Genomic DNA, 11,095 nt, shown 5'->3' with positions numbered 1-11,095 from the left:
TCTTTCAATAAGATTCGCTTTTTCAAGACATTAAGGTGTTTAAGGAAGACAAACCGAAGAAAACGGACAATTTAATTTCAAACACCATTTTAATGAAGATCAGCATTATAAAACGTTCCACTTGTGACCTCAAATGTCAAGTCCTGAACAAATAAGGCAAATACGGACGTAACAATCAGCTATGATATAGCTCTGCATTAGGATTGTGATTATCTGAAATAAAATGAAATTGGTCCAAGAACTGCAAAAATTGAAATTGAACATTTACCAAAATGTTACTGATCGACAAAATTAAACGTTCTGCTTGAAGTAATTTTGAACCACGATTTCGACCAACTTGAAATAGGGGACAAAAATTGAACTTTATTACAGTCTCTATAATAATTTAAATAACTAATCTTCACTCAAGTTATATTCAAGAATGAGCATTTCGTACGAAGTTCGAGAAAACAATTTTTAATCCAAGTAAATTCACACTTAAGACTTTTAAGTTGGCGATTTGTCGAAATTTAAAATGTGCTAAACGCAAAATATACATATACAACAAATATATGCCAGTATTTGCGTTCTCGGTTAATTACAATTGATCGTGAAATTAAGTAGCACTCCAGCTAAGGATCATGCAAAATGTGATTCATGGGTAAAAATTAACATGTAGTTTTTCATATAACCCGTGTTCTTAGGAGATAAAAATTATATAGAATGCACTGTCGATTTCAAAATTAATGGAGATAACTCTGTAAATGGCGCTCAAAAACAATAGAATCTACTGGATTTTCAATGTGGATTATCTCCTAAGAGCAGGCAGATTTGAATGAATAATTACACATTTCATAGTATAGACACATAAAACAGCTTAATTACAAAAACAGAAATATGTAGCCTTTTTTGGGGTGTATCACATTTTTCAGATTTTGCATGATTCTTATAAAGACAGCTACTTAAATGCACCGCAAAAATGAGTACAACCAGAGTATTGAAGTAGCAGTCTTTATAAAAATCAGAGACGAGGTGATTCATGCATGTCAAAAACCCACCAAATGTTTATTTCTTCGTTCAGAAATAGCTATACACCACATAACCATTCTTAGCTTTTCATTTGGATGTTGCGCTTTTGAGATAAAGTTTATATAGAATGTACACGAAAAGCACATTACAAGAGTTATAGTTCTTAATTTGGTTTGATTTGGTTGATTTTAGTGGAAGATTAAAGTGTAGTTTTCTCAAAAGTACAGATCTAAATACAGAAAAGACTATTGTCACATAAAAATATAACATATGTTGACCAAAAAAAAGCATCGTTTGTTTCGTGGGTTTTTCTACACTATGAATCACCTAACCATAGGCAGTGTCTCAATTTTATTTGAACAGGTAGTTACAGAATCTATTCAATACGTCAAGACTACTTTTGATCACCCTCTTCAGAAGACAGAGCAACACTTTAAGCAAAGGGGATACTGGTAAATAGCAAATAACAACAAAAATCACCAAATTATATTGTATACATAACAGTTACAAACTGGAGTAGTGTACCTTGACTAAGGAGGAAACAGCATGTTTTGTTTTAGTTTTCTTGTTTCAATGCAGGTGTGTTTTATTTCATGTGGTTTGCGAATAACTGTGGTCAGGATCGGTATAAAGATTTATCTATTTAGAAATAAATACTGAGGGAAATTGCCCACAAAACCACAACCTTTAACCACATGACATTCAAAACACCATGAATTATTCTTTTACGTATGTATCATATTTCATTTTCAGTCTAAAAACAAATTCCTCATTTCAAACATTAAACAGAAGCTGTTGCAATAGGTTTGGCGTAAATAACGTATGATGTTTGAGGATCTGTGGCAGCAGCTTTGACTATATTTAGCAAAGTGTTGCGTATACAATTTCCAAAATAAACACGATCGTTTCTTGTTTTCACGTTCTGGTCGTGAATGTTGACGTATCTAATTTGCCCAATTATTCAGGCTTCGGTATTTTTTTTGCCAATATTTAAAAAGCAACAGCTATATCGAAGGAACAAAAAAATGAAATTCTTGGGACAAACCAATGCCTGGAATACCAAAAAGCACGTAAGATAAAATATCAAATCAAATTTAAGGCCATTTCAAAGATATTTTATAATGTCCATGTGAATAAAACACCATGATGAATTTGAAACAACCTTCACTGAAAACAGCTTTCAATAATAATAATAATAATAAAAAAACTTATTTTGGGGCGGGACACACCGACCAACACTCTGAATTAAGGTGGCAGGGCTAGTGCTCAAATTGCACAGGAAATTATACAAACACATGTAAAATTTATCTTTGATAAAACGTCTATATGAAATATAAATATTATAAAATCAACAACTTCTGTTTTTCAAAACATCCAACAAAGACTGGGGATCCGGTTTGGCAGCAATTCCGAAGACTTTCATTCCATATTTTTCCATCTCTGTCTTAGTTGAAGGGCCTATTGCTACTATCTGTAAATTAAAAAAAATATATATGTATTATATTTGTTTAGCATGTTGATGGTTTTGAAAACGCTGAACAAGAAGACCAACCGAACGAATTCAGTGCTATTTTAATAATAAAAAACAAAAACAAAACAATGACCACATAAAATGCACACAAAAAAAAAACACAAACAAAATTTGTATGATACCAATGCTCTGCTGTCTTCATAACACATGTATTTTATACATAAATAATACATCACAAACACACACTTGAAGCTTATACTGTAGTATAATAGCATTTCGATCAGAATTCTACATTTTGATCAGAAAGCAACATTTTAACCAGACCTATACTTATAGTTCATACCTTGAAGATTATCTTAATTTATACAATAATGTTGAAATATGATTATATATTTTATTATGAAAAAAAAACTTAACACGCAATTCTAGGCTTAAAGAAGGGACGTACATTTTTGTGAATACGCATGAACAAAGGAAAATTTACAATTCCTCATACGTGTATCCAGTTGACAAGACATTTTAAAGTTCATAAAAGCTTTGAGATTAAGACTGATTGTCCTTGAAATGAAAAAGATCCGTTGCACCAAGCAACACACTTCTGAATCATTCAAACACTACACTGATTAAAGCAATTTTGTGGCATTGGCGAAGATTCATATACAAGTGCTTTTTACGTAATTCTACATTTAACAGGTCTGGACAATTCGTCACAGTTTTCGGAAGTGCAATATAGGTAAAAATTGAAAATAAATGTCAGCATTAGTGCCTGTTAACGACAATCTATCTGCCATTAACAGTAATAAGTGTCATTTTCATTAAATCATAAATATCTAAAAATTACGATAGACATTTGCTGCAACAATGATACACTCTCATATTATAGTCTGACACCTTAATATGCTTTATAATAGTTCTGAAAAAAAAAACAGACTTGGAGTAATACTGTTTCAGTAGTCTATCGGGAAACTGACAACTTCCACGCAGTGAATGATGTCCGCTCTCTCTATAGGTTCAAGTTTCCGACGTCCGGCGCTGTTCAGAGCTTGGAGAAGACGAGCTAAGCCCAGGAACAGGGACTCGACTTCCTACACAACACTACATGTAACTAGAGTAGGGGAATTCCAAAATCTGTTAATATGAATGCTCCAAACGCTTATTTAATTGTGAACATGGGTTTGTAAAAACAGAAATCGGTGACATAGCCATAATCACGATAAAAAACCTAGAGTGTACGCAAAGTCTGACCTCATAGTGAATGAGTAGCACTTACTCGTCTACTCTGTTATACCTTAGGCATGGACAATTAATGTGTGTTAAAGACAATCACGGTATGTACATCTGATTGATCTCTGAGTCCCTAGAGAAACCAAAACCGTTCTTAACAAGATGTATAAGTAAATTGACATTGAGAATTAGGCTATTTCCACGAATCTCTTATTCTTCACTGGATGGAGCAAATAAAATCAGTAATAGCATAGACTATATCCAACCCAATAAATTAAACATTCTTTCAATGACAGGGCCCACTTGTGTCCGTGGGATCCAGGAGCTCTGTAATAGCGAGAATGCAAACAGAAGTTTTGCGAAATGTATTTCCAAGAATCGAAACTTTTTTCCATAATATAAACTTCGACATTCATATTCTTGTAAAACTACATAGCATAAATTCTAGTCATGTTTACAAATTCAAGTACTACGAAAAATATCCACCAAACACAAACAAAATGTTACACTAGTATTCACTTTAAGTACCATTCTATGTAAGAATCAGGCAATGAGTGACACATCATTTTTCTCAATTTGGTCTTTGTTGTCGCTTACATATTCAAATACATCTAGAAAAACAATTATAAAGCTATTCAAACTTATCCCGAAGCATTGGTGACGTAAATATTTTTGACTGCTTATATAAGGAAAAAGTTCGGGAAAATTTTCCCGCCATTATTCCATAGTGCATTTCAAGTAAATTTGACCTATCAATATCTTAAAAAAGCAAACTTTACAAACACTTTGACGGTAATTTCTTCAGGTTATGATGTATAAATACTTGGATAATGCAATAAAATTTCTGTGTATTTTTTTTCTCCATGTGCCACACTTTAAACACATTTTGCCTGATTCTTAGATGGAGAAGTACTAACCACAGGTTCATTTTATTATATCCGTAACTTCAATATTCATATTCGTATGAAATATAGGATAGAATGATGTCATCCCTACAAATTGAAGAGCCATGAAAAATATCCAGCAAAAACAAAATGATAGTGAGTAATTCACTTTAACACTGGTTACCATTTTTCCTTTTTCCATAAAGCAACTTATAAATTTATAGTTATGAAAATAAAAAAATGTAAATACATGTAAGTAATAGTTCGCCTAAGAGAGAGAGAGAGAGAGAGAGAGAGAGAGAGAGAGAGAGAGAGAGAGAGAGAGAGAGAGAGAGAGAGAGTCCATATTTTCACCGGTTTTAAATATATTTGTTAATGCACCCAGTATGTCCAGTAATCCATCATTTTAGAAATTGGATAAACGACAAAATATTGCTGATCACAAAGTGATCTTAACAGAAAAATGGTTTAACTAAACTATTTAAACCTTAACATCATCCCTGGTGTGAATTGTAATGACCGAACCCCCTTTGTGACTCGTGTCGGTAAGCTGTATTATAATTATTAGACTATTACTTGATTATACCCACCTGCAATATCACATGTTCCGCTAGCGGAGCATGACATGCTACCCCTCTGGGTAATCTGACGTCACTAAGGTTGTGTTTGTAGGAGTTCAAATTGCTATTGAATTAGTTTGTTTTGTGTGACGTCTTGCTTTCGTTTAAATGTGTTTTTATGTATTATCTTTATTCGGTTCGCTACATCATGTAAGTAGATCGTCTTTGTTTCCCGTCTTCACGTTTAGGTCTTTCTTTTTTATATTTTGACGTATTTAAAATTTCCCACTGCTGACGCTTCAGTATTTCCCCCGATATTTAAGTGTAAGTGTTTGTAAGAATCAGGCAAAATTGGAAAAAATCAGAAACATGCATGTCAACACTCCACCGATCTGACAATGTAATATCACTCAAGGTTACTTTCTCTATTTGAAAAGACCATTTTTTGATTTCTGTATCACTGGCTTTGCTCGGAAATTTTTCAACAGAATGTTAGAAAAGTGAGGTTTTTGACAGAGCAATATGCGCTTGAAATGTCCATTTTCGGTGCATTTCAATGAAATTATAACAATGCACCAACATAATATGGAAAATATCATCTTTTTTTCTTGATTTTGATGGTGCAAACAGTCAAATTACGCTATCAAAATAATGTTTTTTTTTCATACCATGTTTCACCCACTGCCTGATTCTTACAGAGACTGACACTTAATTATTTTCCAGACCTTCGATAACAATCTTATTACATATATAAAATTATTACCGATATTGTGACTTTCTGTAAGTTTTTAAGTGGTTTAGAACATTTACAAAAAAATCATCTTCACAACTATTTCTTTTTCTAGCATGATGCTTTTGGTGAACCTGTAATTAAGTAGACAAGTCTATGTAAGATTCAGGTAGCGGATGAAACATAATGTGAAATATCCATGGACTTGACAATTTAATTTGACTATTTGTACCATCAGAATATCAGACTCTAGAAATAAAGAAAAGACTTTCAGTGTCATTTGGGTAAAAATGGGTTATTATTGTTTCACTGAAATTCATAATGCAATAAAAACTTCAAGAGCATATAACTTTGTTGAAAATCAAATTTCTAACAACCTTAAAAAATTTTTCCAAACATACCCAGCGATGAGGAGACTATGAAGTGGTTTAACTTCTTTGAGTGAAATAATGACAGATCGGTGTGTTTTTTTTTTTGGCAGGCATATTTAAGATTTTATCTAATTTGCTCGGTTCTTCGCATATAGTCATGTCATTTTTCTTGGCATATATCGGCACCACGGGAAGAAGGTTTTCATTTCCAAAACCGAGTGCAACTGCACTTTACAATTAAACAAATCCACCTTTTAAAATGATAATCAGTTCTTGTTAATCTAAGATAACAAAAACGTGCATTCTTTCATAACGAACAATAATCTACTACAGGAATCAAACGGTACAAAAACTGATTAAAACAACTTTTTTTTTATATTGGCTTGGATTCATATACAAGTGCGTTTCACGTAACCCTGCCTGTATACTGTTTTAACTCGTCAATTGATGCTAGCTGTGAGAAATGGAATACTCAGCTAATCCATGACAACATGAATATTAACACATTATCACTCATTTTCTTGTAGAGAACTTTTTTTTCCCAAACGAACCTTGTCTGTTACAATTTCGTATTGCATTTCAATTTGGACGTCTGAACTGCACCCGCCCAGCCAGAAAAAGTGAAACCAATACAACTTCACTGCCAATTTGTTCATCACAACGTAAACATTGAAAATACAGTGCAATCAAGTCTTCAAATTCAAAACAAATAACCCAAGGCTAGCAATGAACTCTTAGGTATTTTTTCACTTAGCTACCCTGAACTTGTCGGTCAATATGCAAGTCCGTCTCAAGGACAGCTTAATTTCTATCGTCATGCATACAATATTCTTTTTAGCGTTTACCCTACCGCTTCACTACGTCTATGCTTATAGAGAAAAAGACAAGAAAAAAATCATTTACCCTACCAGTGCAGATAGTTTATGCACATAGTTGTTATGGAGTACGAGTGTAAGCGAGTTGAATGTGTGTATACTAATACTAAAAACTATAATAAAAGAAACATTAAAAAAAAAACAAAATCGTTTCTTTTAAGCAGAAAAAAAATCGTACTTTGCAAAGAGTAATCAATGGAACCAAGGTTATAGGAATAATCAAAAGAATGTAATCCAGGGACAAAGACCAGACATGGAAACCAGACATACACAACAAAGAACATAAAGTAACTAAAATCATACATACAAAGTAACAAAAGTAAATGAGCAACTCGGACTCCACTAAAAATTGGGAACATGAACCAGGTGCACCGGTAGGGTAAGCGTCCTCTGCTTTTCTAGAAACACCCGCCGAGTTGCTCATAAAAAGTCAGGTCCGGGGTAGACGAAACAGGAAAGGAAATCTATGACACGTTGAAAGAATCAGTCTTCATGGCGCAGATGGATACACCGTAACGATCCTAGAGTTCATGATGACGACCATAAAACTTTAGTAGTGATGACTTCAATCTTGTAGCAACATAACCCTGCTCCAGAAGCCTATTTGTTAGAATTCTAGCGCGATACAAAAAGTCCGTGTAGTCTCCGCAAGCTCTGGCATAACGTATGAGTTGTGATATGAACACTCCATACGCAGGTGTTGAAGGGATGTTGCCACAGATGAAAGGAAAGTTGACAATTTTGAATGAAAAGTCATCATGTTTGTCGTAAAGTTTGGTCAATAGTTTTTCTTAACCATCGATTTCTAAGTGTAGATCAATATAACATAGTAAGAACCAGTAAAAATTGATAGAAACCAATTAAGAAAAAAGAACATACGAATTATAATAAATAAGTAAGAATATTAAGGAAATACAAAATACAGAGCCAAGTAAAAAATAAGCAAACATCAAAGCAAGAAAAAGATAAAATCATACAAAAATCTACATGAAAACTGCAAACCGTCTAGTGAAATCAAATGTACAAAATAGATTAATGATAATAATAATAATGGTAGAAGGAACCAAACCAAACAAAAAAAAACTGAAACTATACATGTGTAAGAATTGAGCTTAACCTCAAGAGAAACACGCACAGCAAGAAACAAGTACATCATTATATTATACAAAACTAAATTGATATATCAAATCATGTATACGGGCCAAGTTTTTTTAAACAGGTTTAACAATATCAAAAGGATCAGTCGTACAAATCACGCTGTTCTGGCTTTACGACAAATATTTTTTTTGTTGTTGGACTGATTTACCCGATATTCAATCGTCTGGTTTATCATAAATAATTATAGCAAGAAAATTTGGTCAAGGGCACTACTATACTACGTTTTTCACATGAAAATTCGTTTAATGTTGGAAAGTAAACAAACAACTGATACAACATAAAAGCATTATCAATCATAGAAAATTGCTTTATACAATAACTTCATCAAGCTATATGGTTAGTCAATAAACGTACAGCGATAGTTTATCAGAGGTAGATTTGTTCATTGCACTTGCTGGCAGAATAGTGCATACAAGCAGAGTAAACATAGGAAAATTGAGATGCATAATGCCAAAGATCAACAAATTACCAGTTTATATTTATGATGAAGAAACACGCAATACCATTAGGTCCAAATAGCAAGATTCAATTACTAACAGTCAGTGTCTGATGTCTCATACTTAAAAGAAATAAATTGTAGGGTCTTTGTAGACGCTAGTATATAATACTGACAGTGTCATGTCCCTTATGACACAAGTATCTATAATATCAAAAGTTACAGGTCTCCGCCGACCCAAGTATCTCTAATACCGACAGTTACAGGTCTCCGCCGACATTAGTATCTCTAAAATTGACAGCGAAGCGTCACCGCTGAAATATGTATCTCTAAAACTGACAGTTAAAGATCTCTGCTGACACAAGTATCTCTAATACCGACAGTTACATGTCTCCGCTGATCCAAGTATTTCTAAAATTGACAGTGTCGCGTCTCCGCTGACATAAATATATCTAAAATTGACAGTGACGGATCTTCGTCGACACAAGTATCTATAAAAAATTGACAGTAACAGGTCTCTGCCAACACAAATATCTTTAAAATTGACAGTAACAAGTCTCCAACGCCGACAAAAGTACAGAAATTAAAGTACTGACACTGTCGGGCTCCGTTTACACAAGTGTCTCTGTAACTGGGAGTGAAAGGTCTATACCAATACAAATAATTCTGATACCGTCACAAGTGTCTCTTTGACTGACAAATGGAGATGTTGTATGTTTAAATGTATAAATTGTCAGTATTGATAAGGAGACGGATTTATAAAAGCTTAGTGCTTGTTTCCGAATCATGTTTGTCAAACTTTGTTTGATCTATTTTGTACATATGTTTATTTATAAATAAAATATGTTTATGGAGATTTATGCTATTAAAATATGATATACTGACACAAGTGTCTCTGTGACTGACAAATAGAGATTTATGCTAATAAAATATGATACTGACACAAGCGTCTCTGTAACTGACAGTGGAAGGTCTATTCCAACACAAGTAGCTTTGATACTGACAGTTTAAGGATTCCACTGACAGAATTATCTCAAAGGCTGGCAGTTTCAGAAACTCTGTCTAACAAGAGAATATAAATGTTCTGACGATTCAGAAGATACCGTAGCAATCAGGTTCAAAGTACTCAAACACGCTCGAAAACGCAAGTAGTTGAAAAAGACACCACCACAACAAACAAGCGCATGTGTTTTTCTTTATTTTGAGGATTTCAGAACAGACACAAATGGTTTGATTTAAACATTACATCACTCTTGCATAATTGTATAATACTGTCAGTATTGTCGTATATATTCCGAAGTCGGAAGAAATGGTCATGACTGTTTTCTATTTTATTTTGTTTGTTGATGCTACCCTTTTCAAGTTGTCTTTGCACATATAACTTCATTTGCTGCTTAACTCATATCTTTTCTTTTAACTTCCAATACAAATTTAATTGGGCAAAGTTTATGAAAACAGGAGTCTGTGAGTATATACGCAATGAAATGAGTCAGTAGACTTAGAGTATCCACTTCTAAAGGATTGCAGAGACCTCGTTGAATAGAAGACAGACGACTTAATTTGAAAACAGAACTCTAAGCAGCATCTGGAGACTAAGTTGCAGACGAGATAAAAGCAAATTTGTAAATATTGTCATTTAAAATCATATTTACAACCATAAAAAGTCGAGCAATCGTTGCAAATGAGTCTAGACATTTTCTTATATCTCGTTTAGATACAAGCTATTAGTTTCTACCGAAAATGAGATGTCAAATCTTAGATGATGTTTTATTAAAATACATGAATAAAGCCAAACATGCCTATGATATTGTCAAATTGAGTTATGTGGATCTAACACACCATCTATTTATTGGAAAATTATACTTATATTTCTTAAGTTATATTATCTGATAACAAAGTACCATGAGGTTAGCTCCTACAAAATCTTCTCCTGTACAGAGGAATATTTGCTATTTCAAAGATTTTACAATAGTCTGCCAATCTCAGTACTGAATCCAACCTTTTTATTCAAACTAATGCAGTACATCGAAAAGCTATTCACAGGTGTTCATGTCGTATGAAAATTAACTCGTCTGTTGAAGCTGAGGCTGAAAACTAGCGGAGTGATATGGTGTACGCAGTGAATCTGGAAATGGTAATTAGGTATGTGGAGGGGATTGCCTAAAGATCTGGGAAAAAATAGTTCCCTTGATCAGATTACGGTGAAATAGAAAATAAAAACAACTATGACACCGAAAAGTTCCTCTTGGGGAACAAATTTTTGAAAACTGAAAAAAATAAAATGAATTTTCCAATGACTTAACAATTGCCAATTCCCAGCGTAAATGTACAGACTTGTTTCTCGTTGCAGTTGAAATAATAATCATTATCGGTTAAAA

At 33.3% G+C, this 11,095-nt stretch overlaps 1 protein-coding gene across 2 annotated transcripts in view; it reads right to left on the bottom strand.

Moving 5' to 3' along the window:
- Nucleotides 1-2,300: 2,300 nt before the first annotated feature.
- Nucleotides 2,301-11,095, bottom strand: part of LOC148621108 (uroporphyrinogen-III synthase-like) — a 30,638-nt gene continuing 21,843 nt past the window's right edge. For both annotated transcript variants that reach the window (XM_088575150.1, XM_088575151.1), the window contains exon 9: nt 2,301-2,479. In XM_088575150.1, the coding sequence (XP_088431276.1) occupies nt 2,357-2,479 (123 nt within the window). In that variant the 3' untranslated portion in view covers nt 2,301-2,356. The remainder of the gene's footprint in view (nt 2,480-11,095) is intronic.

Source organism: Perna viridis, chromosome 3, assembly GCF_037379345.1.
Source record: "Perna viridis isolate PV_CMFRI_1.1 ecotype Kerala chromosome 3, ASM3737934v1, whole genome shotgun sequence".
NCBI classification, from domain to species: domain Eukaryota; kingdom Metazoa; phylum Mollusca; class Bivalvia; order Mytilida; family Mytilidae; genus Perna; species Perna viridis.
The sequence above is the reverse complement of the archived record's forward strand: the minus strand, read 5'-3'. Positions and strand labels throughout refer to the sequence as shown.